Below are 16,486 nucleotides of genomic sequence, written 5' to 3'. Positions count from 1 at the left end.
TTAAATACCATCTCAGCGGAAAGATGCTGGATGTCGGTCCTCCAACGCCGACTATCCTAACGCTCGATACGATTTTATCTCCTTATCTACGATCAGCATTCTTCTCCAAACGAACGACCATGACAACCATCTAAAGATAATTGGTATGAAGTCGTTTGAAGATCTATCGTCCAGACAACGTATCACTTCCAGGAGGAATCCAACATCTTATTGAAGTCTTCTTTTAATTAGTGTCTTTATTGTCTTGGGATCCTTTTTCTTTTCGTAGTGTCGTGGTTTTCAAATAAACGAACAATTTGGAGACTAATTTTCCGCTCACACTGAAATGGAGTAGCTAAAATTGAAGATGAGCTGTAGAAACTTCTCGAGGTCGATTTAAGACGAAACAAATAAGAGACCATCAAAAGATGTGCGCAACAAGAGGGCATGTAATATACGGAACGGATCTCTTCACTTACTGCGTAATTGGATTTCTTATTTTTACTTTATTTTTGGCGATCAACAAGTCCTCTAAGCTATAAACCTGCTCGTAATGAAAAAAAAAAAGGAAAAAAATCCGATTGGATGAAATGATTTTTCCGTGTGTCTGACATCAATTTAAAGCAAGGTATAGTTATTAGAGAGTGAGGTCAGCGAGCTGTTGAAACTTCTCGGTGATAGACCTTGGAAATATTTGGGAGCTCAATAAAGACGATGATGAGGTATTGGCGTAGGTCATTTATTGGGGTTTAATAAATCCAATTTTATTTACAATGCTTACAATGCCATAACAATTAATTGATCTTTATGCCACAATCGATTTACGATGTAGTCAGCCGGAGGAGTTGGGATTTTTTCCCTGTGAGCGATTTCCGGTTTTCCATCCCGCACACTGAAATGGAGTAGCTAAAACTGAAATGGAGTAGGATATAAATCGGCTTGAGAAAGACACTTTTATAGACATAATGCAACGTGTAGCAATATGGTCTTTGTAAATATAAATAATAACAACAGAGAGGAAATTACGTGATATAAGTCGAGGTCCTGGATGAAAAACAGACCAACAAATATTACCCCAATATTATGGAAGGGCAGTGTAATTGGAAATATATGTATTGTAATGAAAATATGGACTATTCAAATATGGCTTTCAAGTTGTTGCAGATCGTTCGCAGATGGCGTTACTGTCGGAATTTTAACTCCTCCCACTGTAGTGTGCTCAAAGTTATGTACCTACCGCATAATATAGCCCTTGATATATTTTAAATTCAAAAAAATAAAAAGAAATACACTACGTTTAAAAACTTCAACTGGAAAGGCGAATTGTCAATCTCGCCAGGGGGCGTGACGCTGAAAAAAAAAAAAAAAAAAAAAGTTGCTCTCTTCACTTTATCAAATGAAATTGTCGAATTACAAAAGAGAAAATTTGTTTCTCTCTGGCGTCATAAAAACCGATAGCCCTTTTCACAACACACCCCACCGTCAGTCAGAAGGAAACAGATACTCTCCATCCCCTTTTATTATATACAAACTCACCTCCCCCCCTCCCCCACCGAAAAAAAATTAAAAAAATATTCCCTGGCAGCTATCCCCGACGTGTGATGCTGTTGCGAGCACAGCCAACTACGAGGTATTGATCTGGTAATGATTGTCCAAATGACTGCTGGTGGTGTGGTTTGGCACGCTTCTCTCATCCATCATATTTGTGAAGGCCTCATTCTGCACCGTTTTGGATGTGTGAAGTTAGATTCGCCAAAAGACTTCTTTGTTGCCATCAACCCCTGCTTTGATTAGACAGGTGATTTATATCCTTGCCTCTATTTTCTTCGGGATTCATGCATAAAATAATCCCCCGCTACTGTGAATACATTTATCCCTTCAGCAACATCACATTACACTTGGCTGGCTGGGTATCAAGCCATGCGAATTAGTAAGCTGCGCGAGATTGAGGAGGGGTGGACACGAAGAGTTTTATTCTGTCACTCGCATCGCCGAAGGATGCGCAAGACGTCGTGTTAATCTTGTTGTCAGGTCCGCTACATGGGCTGAATTAGAACTGAATTTGCCATATCGGCTATGTGATATTTGGATAACGCTTGTGCTCAGGCGTTGGGAAATTATTGGGGGATTTGTCTCCCTTTGGGGGGGTCTGTCATTCGTAGTTTAGGAATAAAAATCTAACAGCGAGTCATTCTTTTTTTTTTTATATCACTAAACGAAAGATTTTAGCGTCGCTATTCGAGCGCGTTATTGGAAAGTCAAAGTCCATTATCTGTCCAAAACGTCCTTGGATTTCAGAACCAAACAGTTCCTATTCCGTTACTCATATACACAGCTTTAGAAAAATATTAAAATTCACAGAAACAGATGGTGTCTTTATTAATTTAAATAATTTTAATCCGTTATGCCTAAAAAAATCACACACACACACAAAAAAACGATTTTTAATAAATTTGTATACTGTTTCCAAATAAGTTCAACCATAATGCATCTGTATCCTTCCGCATGTTTCTGTTTATCGTCCTATCTTCAGAGTTTTCTTTAGATAAAATCCCTTTCTAATATTTTTCCTTTATACATGTTGACAACGTTTTTGGAAATTCTAGTTTCAAAGAACCTACCTGTCTCGCCGATATACATTTTTCTGCACTGGCGTGATTTTGTATACATGCCTTCTCCTAGTGGGGGATGGGGTCTTAAAATAAAACCCATATATCAAAACTGTATTTGTTGCACTGTTTATTAATTTTGATATTATTTATTAATGAGCCTATAAATGTGGTTAGAACTACATTTATATATTGTAGAGTAATTTTCGTGTGATGCCATTTGTTTGAAAGTAGTGCAGTACCAGTGCAACTCGTTGTGGAGAAAAGTGATCTATCGTCATTCAGACCATTGTACTAAGCAGTTTAAATCCTTCTAACAGCAAAAATACATGAGGGAGGACAAGATAATCCTCCTAACTCCATAGAGGTAAACTACAGCCATTATGAACCCACTGCAGGATGGAAGCCTCCTCAACGATTCATGTTGAAGGAAATGGACCATAATCTGCCACGCTGTTCCAGTGCGGGTTGGCAGATTGACCGTATTTGGCAGTCAGAGGTCTACTCAAAGAGCGTGTGTGGATGGGAGGAGACTGGGTGGGGGACGACTGTTATTATTTCTCCTAAGAGATACCCGGTTACAGCCATTGATTAGGGGGCGTACATATTCTATTATGCAACAGAAAATAATACTATATATGATTTTACATTACATATAACACTTTTTATCAGAATTATGTAATTCTGATAAAAAGTAATAAATGACAGGAACTTGGGGGGGTGGGGATACCTGATGCCCGCTAGTTCCTATCTGGAAGTACAGAGGCTGAATATGTTTACGTACATCTGTATCTCTAGGTTGGAGTTTTCAACCACTTCTTTTCTATATGATTTGCTTCTGCAACGTTCTTCAAGGTTGATATTTAGGTTATTAAATAACTTTATAGTGTTTGCTGGAGAGAATCTTCCAAAGCTATCCAACCTTGAAAATGCTGCCCTGAGTTGCAATTTCTTATCTGCAACTCGTCTTTGTTTTTCTCCTAGTGTATTTATCCAGTCTTGGGCTTTCAGTGAATCCAGCCTTCCCGTTAAGATCTGAGCAAGTGTCTTTATATTCCTTGTGGGGATCATTTATCTGCAGGGGTTGGTTGACCTCTAGATTGGAATATAATGTAGCTCTTGATATGGCAAAACGCTTAGCTGAAATTCTGTTTAACCATCTCAAGCCCAAGGAAAGCCTTCATATTGATTTCAGGAGCTGATGACCAGATTTGTGACACATATAGAGGAATAGGAATAACACATCTGTTGATATACTGCTTCATTAAACTGGGGTTTCTGATACCGGTGAGCTTCTGCCTGTTTGTCCAGAGTGCCATTATGGATGTAGGCAAAGTGCGGAAGTTCAGCCCTTCGTCCCGCTTGCGTCCAAGATCAACATGTGACTGAACCTTTTGGAATAGAACGTCGTTCACGTATATCATTATTTTGTTTGGATTTACTTTATTTGTGAAGGTCATTTGTGCACTCCTAGACTGTATAGGTATTTTTGGAGTTCTTTTATTTTGGTGCTAGCCACTTGGTTGCAGTAGTCAGCAGATTTCTGGTCTTGTGAGACAAAAAAAAATTTCATATCGTCTGCATATGTGATGAATTGCTTCCTGTTTTGAGCTAAGAAGGGTTTCAGCGCTATGACAAAGAGTGTGGCGTGAGTTTCCTTTCACTGTAGTGTCCTTGGGCACATAATGTGTAAGGATTATTCCATCAATATCCCAGAAAACAGTAACCACCATTTTCTCTGCTTTTGCAAAAACACGGAACTTTTTTGCCTGTGGTGAATCAGTGCGCTTCCACTGGGCAAATTGGCGTTTCGTTTTTGGATTGAAGAGTGGAATCTCATCCATTGTGACAATCGAGGAAAGGAAAAATCAGTTCACTCTAGCATCTCGAGTGAGCACTGCTACACACGAGTTAACACGATTGTCTTTTTATGTGTATTCTTGATGAGTGGGACACCATTTTAAGTATTATAAACATAGTATGTTGTTTAAGGTGCTGCAATCAATGTGACATGCTGCATTGCGCTGGCATCTTTTGAAAACATTCAGAACTAATTGGCAGTTAGACTAAAAGCAGTCCCGCGCTTATACTTCGATTATTTTTTGGGAAATAAATTTGAAGACCTTATAACTTGAACACAACTTGTACTACGTAGTATGGTTGCCGATGTGTCTAAAAATCCTAAAACAACCAACCAACCATTCTCAACTCTCGCTGCATAGAATTTTTCTGTCATTTGCTGAACACCAGACCTATTCCGACTATAAATTCACTTTAAATTCCGATGGTCTCGTTCATAATTTACAGACTTTCTGCCTCATTTCTTTCTTTTAGAACTTCATTCTCATTTCGTCTTCTACTCATTGCATACGTTTGTGGTGGTTACTTTCAACACAATGATTTCTTGTGTTTTCCCAATTGTGGCTCCTGCTAAACGTCCTCAAACAAATTGGGGAGTCCGCCTGCCTTCCCTAGGACCTATGATCACAAATTCCTTCCTCAAGGAACTTGTGAATGTATCGTGTGACAACTTTCATTTGCGTATCGCACACTTAATTATCTTTTGGTGTCATTTGCAAAAAGTTTGTAATATTTTTTTGCCAGTGAGTGTATAATTAAAAAATAAAGTAAAATAAATAAAAACAGGAAATTCCTAATTCAATGAGCATCAGACTGAAAGTTTAGAGATCGTTCTTTTGTATGATTTATACTTGGGATTTCATACCGTCAGGTGGCACTGGTGTCGGTATGTGATCAAAGCAGTGCTTTGGCGCAAGGAGAATTTTATCAATCACCTCTCTACACTATTGCGTAAAGTTCTCCGTTGAAGTCCTTTAAAAGCCGTGCGGCCTACTACACTTTTCATGAAAAAACATAAGAATTATTGAGCTTTCCCCCATTGACAGCAGCCTTCATCGGTGGGCATAGGTCCAGTAGAGCGTGCTCGGGATTTCAGTCACATCCGTTCTCAAGAGGGTTAGGACAAATAAAAAAGACCTACCCGAGGTGAGCTCTCAAATTCATTCGCTAAGTATTAGACAAGAGAAGGAAAATTCTTATCTTCATCAAATGATGGAAATGTCACTGACTGAAGAAATCTTATGTGCTTGACGTTCGTGGATGCCCTGCCAATTTTTCTTCTACACATTAATCTCTGGTTAGGGAAGATAAAGGATTCAATGCCCAGAGGTTTCTTACTGGGAGTTAGGCGTGAGTCGAAATGTCAACGAACTTCAATTGAAGACGCGACAGAATCAGCGTGGAGTGATAAGTACATAAGATGCGGTTCCAGTAGAGCGACATATGACAGTTTAAAAACGTAGGCCTATGTTTCATTGGCACCTAAGAAGCTAAATGAAACATTAAGTGGAATTTTGTTGTGGAATTGAGTAACTTTGGTCACAGAACATGGACATAAGGACCTATTCAATACTGTGTTTCATTATCAGTTAACTAAAATACAAGGTGGTTGTTGTAGGTTGAGTTTTTAGGAGCATCGGCAACTAAGGCCATGTTGCTCTACGTATATTGCATGTGTTCTGTGGTCGATTTTCTGTTTGCTGGACGAAAAACACGAGTTTCCGGGAGTAAAAACCATAAACCCTCACCTGAGGCCAACTAACTCAGTTACGTTTTGTAAAAAAGGCCATAAAAATTCATCACATCTTGACGGGATTCGACTTCAGGTCTTTTCCACTCGGTGTTGGGAGGACGGTGGTCCTACCAACTGTGCTACTAACGAGGGCTACGGGGTGGTCATTTTAAATGAGAACCCATGAAAATATGATTAACTTTGAGTAAAAAAAATACTAAAGACATGAAATTTATAAGTGTCATTCTTTATTCTCCAATGTTACTTAATTTGTTACAAAAATATTGATTATTTTGATAATTAACTCCGTTGAATTCATGGACTGTATTAATGTGGTTGATCATTCCACACTACACTCCAATCTTCAGGAGATGTAGGGGAGTTTCAAGTGCTGCATGAGGATTTTTGTACACCATAGATGAATATTCTATGAGCTTACATACCCGATGAAACTGAGCCTCAATGAAGAAGAAACTGCGCTCTAAGGGGTCTTCGTCCACTTTTTTCCAGTAATGATCTATAGTAATGGCTTCGTTTTTCCAAAGTTGCTGCATTATTTACTTTGTTTGAAAAGTGCTCCATCACGAATGTACGCTCCTCTGTTCTGAACGCCATGTTCGTTTACTGCCTTCACTATGCGTGCGCATTCTTAGTTTTTCAGGTTGTCAACAGATGGCGAAACCATGCACAGAATAAAGAGCGTTGCTGGAAAATTTCATGTCTGTAGCACTCTTTTACTGGAAGTTATTCTCGTTTTCGTGAGTTCTCAGTTAAAACGATCATTTGGGATATCATCAACGAGATAATCTTTAAATTGTTTCGTTTACCGCCCTAATAATTGGTGTTTAAACTTGTTGGTAAGTCTAAAATTGGTTTGACAATGCTGGAACTATTTTAATCTTCAAAGATAGAGGAATGGACGAATTATTGGCATAACGAGTTTTCGGGTTCTTCGATAATCAGCTGAAATTACCAATGTTTAGGATTGTGATATTTCTTTGTATTTAATTAAGCGAAACTTATAAGTAAAGATTGGACTGTGTCACAAAAAACCCCACACCAATCGGAAGCAGCTTGACTTCAAACGTTTTCATAAAAATGGGAAAATTATACAGAAATAAAGCGTTCATCTGAAACATTCTCTTTAATAGACTCTATTATGTCGGCAATTACCAAGTGCAGAACTAAGTGAATGCAATTACAGACCCTCTCAATTGTTAAATTTGCAGCTCTTAGCGACTTTAATATTCTAAATTAAAACCTTGGTTCTCAGTACGTGAGGGAGGTGTGTTTAAATTCTGTGTGCCACATGTGAGCCACTTGAATACGTAAAACCAGGATCGTGTACATTAAAGAATATTAATCAGTTTAATGAGCAATTACATCTTTCGTTTTCCGCTTATGTTAGGGTCTCTTTATCTCCTACTTCTCTTAAGGGTCTCCAACTATAAAGAGCAATCAATACCAACCTCTCCTCCACCCCAGCGAAGTTTTTTCAACCAACAATCTATAGATCATTAGGAATGTGGTCATTAAGGCTACAAATTTCATACACACACGAGTACTTGTAAGTACTGTAAGTTTCCCCATCTTCCAACCCCCTTTTGACTGGTGGCATTTCGAAAAGCACAACTGAAGACTTTCTCAATCGAATTTTTTGTTTCTTTGGCTATGGGAAAAAAGTGGTGGATGAGAGAGGGGAGGTTATCCTTTTCTTATTGAAAACGCAATGACCGTACAATGATGAAAAGATTAAAGTTTATGAGATCATGTTCAGATACGATCAGATGGAAAAAAAAAAAAAAGAATCTTTTTTTCTTCAAGCGGTAAAATGAACAGAGATATTGCGGACAAGTGTTATCAAAAGAAGATGTAAGCCAACTTCTTTTAGATGAATTAAGGATGTACGTAAATAAATAGAAACCTTTCTTTTTAGTGCTTGATTAAAGAAAAACGAATTCATAATCAAATTATTGGATGAATCCAGCAAGCAGCAGAGTGCGATACTTTTGATGGGGTAGTGTATGTGTAATATACATGCCATTATATATTTATTTATTTTTTTTAGCTCTAAGTAACAAGATGCGTGGAAGTTTCAGCATAAAAAAAAAAAAACTAGGGCCGGAGCTGTTATGCGTCGTTCCTGAGCGATGTGCTTTTAATAACTGATAATAGAAGGGGCGTTTTCACATTTACAAAGGGGGCGGAACATTAAAGAGCTGAATTTCTTATCTAAAACAACCTTATTTGAGCATAAAAAAATATGCTCTTCTTTTCTTACTCAATCACAGCAGCGTGGAAAACGAGGGAATGTGTAAGGTGGGTATAATTTCAGCTTTTTTTTATAAACAAGGTAAAGAACAGAAGGGGAAAAAAGTGTTAGAGTAATGAATCCTAATAGCACGTGCCAAATCTAGAAGGAAGGCACAGCTAGGAGAGAGCTAATGCTAGTAATTAGGCAAGCATTTCAGTGAAAAAAAAATGGGACAGAAAAAAATAAGTTCTGAACGCATCGGTGAACCCCTATCAAAGAAATTACAGAGGGCGTCCTAGGTCCCCTGAGGAAGTAGAAAGTGTGGGTATCGAAGGTTGAATGCAATTAATAATAAATTGACGATGCACACGGTAACTCTAAACCCCAAAGAGTGTCGGAGGACGTTAGTAGAAGCGAAGAAAGTGATACTGGTTAAACTTCCCGTGTGGCTGTTTATAAAGAAAAGACTTCTTTTCACAAGCTGGGATGAAAGTTAATTATACATCACGTATTTGTATTCTGTCACTTCGGTGGACACTTGATATTCGACCTAGAGAATCCTTAACTCCAAATATCCGCTGTTCACCACAAGGCACTAATGATCAAATCATTTGGCGTTGATCAATACTTACATCAGCAATTTGCAACCCAAATTGGCTTTATCCTTTTGATCTGCGAGATCCCTTTTAGTATTCGCAGCTAATACCGAGAGTTTATCACATCATCCTGGCTCAGATGTAAGTCACCTTGGATATCAATCATCCCTTTACTACCCCAACTAGAAAAATGGGAAGATTAAAATTCATATTTGAATGCATAACTGGATTTATCTCGTTAATGTGGTGATTCGCATAACGATTCTATTTCTTACAACCTTTTCTTACAAGTGTGATGCGCTGGAGCCATGAAAATCCTCTTCCCTCTATCGGAAACCAATTCACACGTTCTCCACTGCCGATATGTCTATCTGGGATGTTTTCACATTAAATCGATGTGAGCATCCAAATTATTAGCGGGATAACATCTTCCTCCTTCTCTTCTTTTCCGTCTTGGCGAAAGGAATGATGGAGCTCCTTGTATTTACAGATCTTCTTCCTCTCTTCGCGCACTTCCAAGATATTGTTCTTTGCCATTAAAAAACAAACAGCCATTTCTAGTTGTGCGTGTTCTTTGCCCATTCGTTTCTCCAAACTATTTCCCACCTTTTCACTTAAAAAACTGAACTTTTCTCTTGAAAGGCATTTCCCAAATGAAAAATTCGCTCGAATCCTACTTTCTTTGGAATAGAAGCAACGCACCGTATTCATAAGATGTCATTTCTTTGAAATTCAGGCATCTATTCCATCCGAAATCGTCTTATTATCGGGTTGATGATCGCATCTCATCAGGGCTTAGATCGTTTGGGACGCATAAAACATCAATTTTAGTTTCTTATCTTAAATGGGCTTCCCAGTAAAGAAAATTTGGAATAGAAATTCAATCATTTAGAAAAATTTAAGTCTTAGAAGCAGTTAGCATCAATGGGGAAAAGCTGAAATGCAAAACTATCTTTTAAGAATGATAAAAAGGAAAAATCTGTGACCTCTTTTGTCGGGAAGAATGAAATATCAGAAGCAAAGATGAAACAGTAAATTTAATGAATACTCTTAAACCGGTTTTTAAATTCCAAGTGTTTTACTGATGTCATTTTTATAAATCCAAATTGTCCCACATCACATATTTGAAAAAATGCACGAGGTGGAACCAAACATTCGTTCTATTAAATGTCACTATTCATAGACATGAAATCTATTCGCTTTCACAGTTATAAGTTGAAAGATATAATGGAATCTTATATAAATAACAAGCATATGCAATGAATAGTTTTGTTTACTCGATGATTACACTTTTATCCATTTGGAAGCAATACTATTTAATTAAAGATTAAATGAGGAAAGTCACGCGTTGCTCGTCCATTCCTCTGCCTCGACTGGCCATAGTTAGGGGAGATGCTGCCTCTCCAATGCCAACTGAAAGGAATGAAGTGGTCAAACTTACAAGGAGTCTAGTTTATTCTGTTTTTAATAAAGCCACTCATTAAAAATTAAAAAAATTATTCTGAAAAAGAAGTTGTATATCAGGACTTTAGATACAGAGTGTATTTTTAAAAACATATTTTCGCTGTCTTAAAGATCGTCTTTTTATCGTAAAACTTTCACTATATTAAAGATTGTCTTTTTTTATCGAAAACATATTTTCATTATCATAAGAATTATCAAGAAACATATTTTAAATATCTTAAAGATTGTCTTTTATTTAAAACGATATTTTCACTATCATAAAGATGTCTTTTTTTATAAAGAAATATATTTTCACATCTTAAAGAGTGTCTTTTATTTAAAACCTCTTCAGTATCTTAAAGATTGGTTTGTTTTTTTTTTATTTAAAACTATATTTTCACTATCTTAAAATTTGTCTCTTTATCGAAAGACATTTTCACTCTTAAAGATTATCGAAAAACGTGCTTTCACTATCTTAATATTTTTCACTAACTTAAACTCTCTCTTTGGACTATTTACAGAAATACGTAAGAACCATCTCTCTTAATTTTTATCGAAAACCAATTGAAAATAATAAGAATGCCAGTTCATGCACACTTTTAATGAAAGCCAAAATCAAAAGAATGTACACTAAGAAGTTGATCTCGTCATGGCCCAACTTTATTCAGAATAAATTTCCGATCTTAGGAGCTTATGTACCATTTGCTCTTCTCTGTCTGCCGATTAAAGATGGCATGTATCTGACAAAGACCGTGTCAAGATTACATCCCAGAAAACAAGACTTTCTTATCCCGTAGAAGCATCTTCGAAGAACAGATTGTCGACCAATACATGTTGTAATCTAACGCAATTAAATTCAAACATCGGTGTTAAAAGCATCGCAGATGTCTGTATGAGTAATGTTCCTTGGGGAAATACATCCTCAAGCCAATCGATAATCCTGTAATCTAGTGAGATTTGCAATTTTAAACGAGAAAAACACATTTCTCTTTCTACCAATATTGGAAATGTAATTCTTAATTATATATCTGAGTCCGTGTGTGGTCAATGAACGTTACTTGCTGCCTTGATTTGCTAATAAGACATTCACGATGTTACATTTGTCAAATATGGTCGTAATGGATGGAAGTATCACGTATAAAGAGAATCCTGTTCACCCAGAACATTAATTCTGTAAATTAGACACCTCCAGGATTACTGTTCGTTTGTCTAGGATGGTGTGAAAATTATCATCTACCCAAGCATTTCTACTTCATCAGCGTCTTTCCCACTTCACGGTAATGACAAATCGTGTTTATTCCTCTTTCAAAAAACCTATTCCGCTGGAAGATCTTAGCATAAGTGCCAAAGATAAATCAAGATTAATGAATGGAAAAGATTGCAAAACTCAAATCGAATAGTTCCCAAGTCATTAGTTTCAATATTGCTTCCATTCATTCATCAAAACTTCGAACTTATCGGAAATAGCAATCTTGGCAAAAAAGAAACGATTCTTTACTATCTGAATCAGTTATTTCAACTCTAATGTGTTATCGACACTCCTTTGTTGTAAACACGATGCTTTCTCTGAAGGTTTTTCCATTACGATGATCTTACAAATATGTCCGTCTACTACCGATATTCTTCTTTAATTCTCATGGTATTTCTGACTCCTTGAAGCAACAAAAATTTAAAAGAGATTTAATGGATTTTTAGAAATGGTTGTATTGTCAGACCTATGAGGACCCTTACAATTCTATCAATTATGGAGTTGAAAGGCATCTAGGATCCATCATATCTGATACGAGATAACCCATGGGGACCTAAAAATCTCTAGGATTATGCGTCCTTCGAGGTAGAAAGTAACAAAAGTCATTACCGAAAAAAAAAAAAGAAACTGTGAAAGTAATTTTTAAATGTAGTTCGTTATTGATCAGGAGGAACTGAACAATAACAGCTCTTAGGAGAACACCAAAAATATATCATTGGAGAATCAGTGGTGTGAGGTTCCAGTAATAAAATATAAACGAAATAAAGAATGAACTAAAATATTAATATCAAAACTAACGATAGTCTATTTTTTTTAAAAATGATCCACATTAATGATTCTTCACTTTTCCGATTTTTAAACGAGGGTACAGGGGGATATATCCTCAACCTCAAAAGGCATGAGTATTTTATTTGATTATAATAATTTTTGTTTTCAATTTCAACTTTTCTTTATATTCGCTTCATTAAATAATAAATATGAAAATATATTCGCAAAGTTCCCACCAAAAGAAAACCCTCAGGTTACGAAATTATTACAACAGAAAAGACTGAAAGAGTTTATTCGAAGAAAGTCAGTTTGCTTGTTTTTTTCTATAAATTCTGGGTGTGTGGAGAATTCAGGTTGCCCATAACAATTCATTTTAAACTGACAAAAATTGCCAGATTCTCATAATAGAATGGCCTGACAATAAGTGTGAAAACAGACTTGAACACAGTATTTCCATTAGGACGTGCTTCTAGATGGAGTTAGAAAAAAAAAAGCGAGAAGATATTTTTACTGCAGCCGAATGTTACAAAAATTTATGAAAAATACAAGTATAAAGTTCACATGAATAAATACGGCTGGATTCTAGAGGAATATGCCATTATTCTCTGAAATTTCGTATGGGTGGCGCAATAACTGTATTTCAAACTACATTATCCTACAAAAACCATGGGACCTCCCTCTGCGAATTATAAATCTTCTGATGGGTCGTGCCATGTGGTGATCTCCAGCGAGTCCTTTGAATAGCTTTCCATCAAATGTGTTTTCCAAAGGGTGAAAACATTTTTACTCGTAAATAATTTAGAAATTATTCAAAGCATTCATCAAAACAAGTTATTAGAGCGATTTACTAAGCGTTGGCACCCCGAGTACTCCGGATAGTGTATATACACGTATACTAGTGTCCAAAAGTTAAGCCACAACCGATTTCAATTTCTGTAAAGTAATTGCTTCAATTTTTAAATGAAATTTGACATCCTAGTGTAATTTAACAGGATAAGTCTCCCTATAGCGTCATATACAGATTTATCTTCGTGTTGAATCAGTTTGGTCTTCAGTATAATGTGTGGCAGAACGTTTGGAAGATTCGGAAAAGTGGGTGGCTTTTGGCACGGTTTTGCCAGAACAGTTGCAAGCTGAGGCGGCCAGAACCTTTAACTTGTGACGAAAGATAATTTCAAGCTTAATGCAAAAACATCAAGAGACGGAAAGGTATCTCGAAGGCAAGCTCAATGTCCGCCAAGAGTTCCAACGTCCCAGGATGACTATTATCTGCCCCTAACAGCCAGAGGGCAGTTACGCGTTAGGTTTTTCTTCTTCTGAAAAAGAGGAAACTATTCAAGATCTCATCCTCTCTCACAGGACAACTATCTGGCTTGGTGCAGACAGCACTGTCTCTAAGTTGACTGCCGATGAGTCGAGATTAGTTAGCCTTAAAATAGATTCTGTACTTCATCTGGAGAGAACATGAAATATGCGCAAATCCCTATAAAATCAGAGACAGAATCACTGTCGTGTGGTTGGATGGAGTAGCCAACCTCATCGCCGCACTTCAGACTGAATAAGCAAAGCCTGAATTATACAGGGGCAAGTCCAAGCAGGATTTTCCCCTACATAATTCAGGCTTTGTTTTGGGTAATGACCATGCCATGCTTATTCACAAAAACAGAGAGGCCTGTTTGATTGCTCTAACTTAACTGTTGAATTCCATTGTATAACCATTTTGCGTGTGATGTTTCTCTGATGCTGTTTCTCACAAAGTTAGCAAAGGTGCAGAAATTCCGTCCTATATTTTGGGAGGTTAGATACCTATGTTTTCTTCGATAGATGGAAAAAAAAAGGAGGTAAGAATTTGGTGATTAAAATAAAGGGATGAGGACTGATTAAGTACTAGACGTAAGTTTAGTGATGAAATATTGTTAGTTCTGTAAAATTTTATTTCAATTGCATGCTCATAGAATAAAATAATTTTATTTCGAATTTTTTAAAAATTGTTCAAAATTTTGCATAGTTAAATTCATTTCCATTAGTGAAAGAAGCTTGCGCCCCCTGGAGGTGATGATGCTGGAGGCATCACTTTCCAGAGAATTATACAATTGACATATCTGGGCTCCATCTTCTTTCATGGTGGTTTTAAGCCACACCATTAAGATACTTTTCACATAAAAGGTTATAACTTTCCTTGTATTCTTTTTTTTTTCTTTCCTTCTTTTCTTTGCTTAGTTGCGAGGGCGTGGATGTAGTAATGGTTTTTATCACCATCAACGGTCAAAAGGAACGCGTCGACAATTTTTGCGGTAACAAGATGCCGGCCCAGTTGATGTCTAATGGACCATCCATGACGGTTGAATTCCGTAGCTTTCACTCTTCGCCGGAGGTGAAAGGATTTCGGGTCATTTACCGTTTCGTCACAGGTATGAAGAAAAAAAAAAAAAAGTTGTTTTAACTTTGCGAGCTGAGGGCCACATAATGGCCACTCCATGCAGTTTTTGTGTAGTTTATTTATTAAGAAATATTCCCTTCTAAAGAGTTAAAATTTAATCACATTACTGGAGGTTGGTTGTAACATAAAAATTGCAATGTTCTTTATTTAATTAAAAACGAACTCCAAAAAAAAAGTGTTTTTTTATTCATCTTACGTCATTCTACGATATAAGAAAAACGCATCAACTTAAAAATTAAAATTCTGCAAAAGTGCTAATGATAAGAATAAAAATAAAATTCTGTCAACATTTATCGTGTCTGTAGAAGATTTAGCATAAATGGGCATGCGCGGTTAAAGCTGACGTCATTTCTGGCGCGTGACGCAATTGTTGAAATGGCTGCCATCGCGTGACTCGATCGAGAGAAAAATTTAAAAACACAAAATATTCAGAAAATGTCGTAAACACGTTTGTTTTAATGACAATTATTTTAAAAGCTTTGAATATTTATTTCTGTGTTCTTGATGACGTAATTATTTAAATTTTAATAGTTAAGTAAAGAATCGGCGTGTTGCAATAAATGGAATTAAAAATAGGCACAGTTTTCTATCTCTCTTGCCAAGGGTCGGCACACACCAAAGTATATAAGAGATAATAATGATTCTGGCTGCTGACACTTCAGACAATCTAATTACGTAAATTGCTCACACGAAGGATATTATGATGGCTAACGTTTCAAGACGCAACTGCAGCAGAAAGGAGAAAATTTGATTGTGATGTCCTCTACGATCAAACAACAGGCCCTTAATAAGAATTGATTGTGCAACCGAGTACAATAATGAATTCGAGTTTTTATAAGCGTGGACTGGAGATGTTTGGAGAGATGAAAGACATTTTAGATTCAGTGTTTCTTTCAAAAATAATCTTATATCAATCGCTCAAGTTAATCATCGTGTCTGTTACTGATTCTTTTTTTTTTTTCTTTTCTTTGAATTTAGGAACGCATTTGTAATTAAAGTTTAAAAAACATATAAAAATAATTACTAAATGGTTAAAAATTAAATAATACAAAGTAATTCGGCACTCGTATCCTAAGATTGTATTTGTCTTCAAAAATACAGCAAAAAAGTGACATTTTTCTCTTTTAGTGCTTTTGCTTATTCAGTAAACTTCGTGACTTACCGCGAACTGCTCGTGACAATTATTACAGCTGTGGTTGGCCATACAGCTCTTGCATGAGTCAGTGACCAGTTTTAGGTTATTTTAGAGCAACTGAGAGTAAAGAAAGAGAGAAAATGTCCAGTGTGGGTACAGCTAGAAAAATGTACGCTTCATTAAAAATTGGATCTATTTGGATAGATCCAATAGGTGTAAAACTGGTACAGTAAGCATCAGACACTCCCCCCCCAATTTTGTTTTATATCCTTTAAAATGACGTCATTTTATATCCTTTTAAATGACGTCACCACTGCGTTCAAAACTATTCGCGAATTTATTATTTTTTAACGTAGTACTGATTAAAAATTACAAGTGATGGTTTAACTTTAATATTTATTTATTTTTAAATATATATATA

General features: G+C 36.4%; 1 protein-coding gene across 2 annotated transcripts in view; it reads left to right on the top strand.

Annotated features, from left to right (window-relative positions):
* The window catches only part of LOC150083704 (suppressor of lurcher protein 1-like), a 363,928-nt gene that overhangs the window by 327,958 nt on the left and 19,484 nt on the right, over positions 1-16,486 (top strand). For both annotated transcript variants that reach the window (XM_090378137.1, XM_090378136.1), the window contains exon 9: positions 14,711-14,901. In XM_090378137.1, the coding sequence (XP_090234263.1) occupies positions 14,711-14,901 (191 nt within the window). The remainder of the gene's footprint in view (positions 1-14,710; positions 14,902-16,486) is intronic.

This window comes from Mastigoproctus giganteus, chromosome 7 (genome assembly GCF_048544385.1).
Source record: "Mastigoproctus giganteus isolate SK-2022 chromosome 7, ASM4854438v1, whole genome shotgun sequence".
NCBI lineage: Eukaryota > Metazoa > Arthropoda > Arachnida > Uropygi > Thelyphonidae > Mastigoproctus > Mastigoproctus giganteus.
This window is presented reverse-complemented; position numbering and strand designations above follow the sequence as displayed.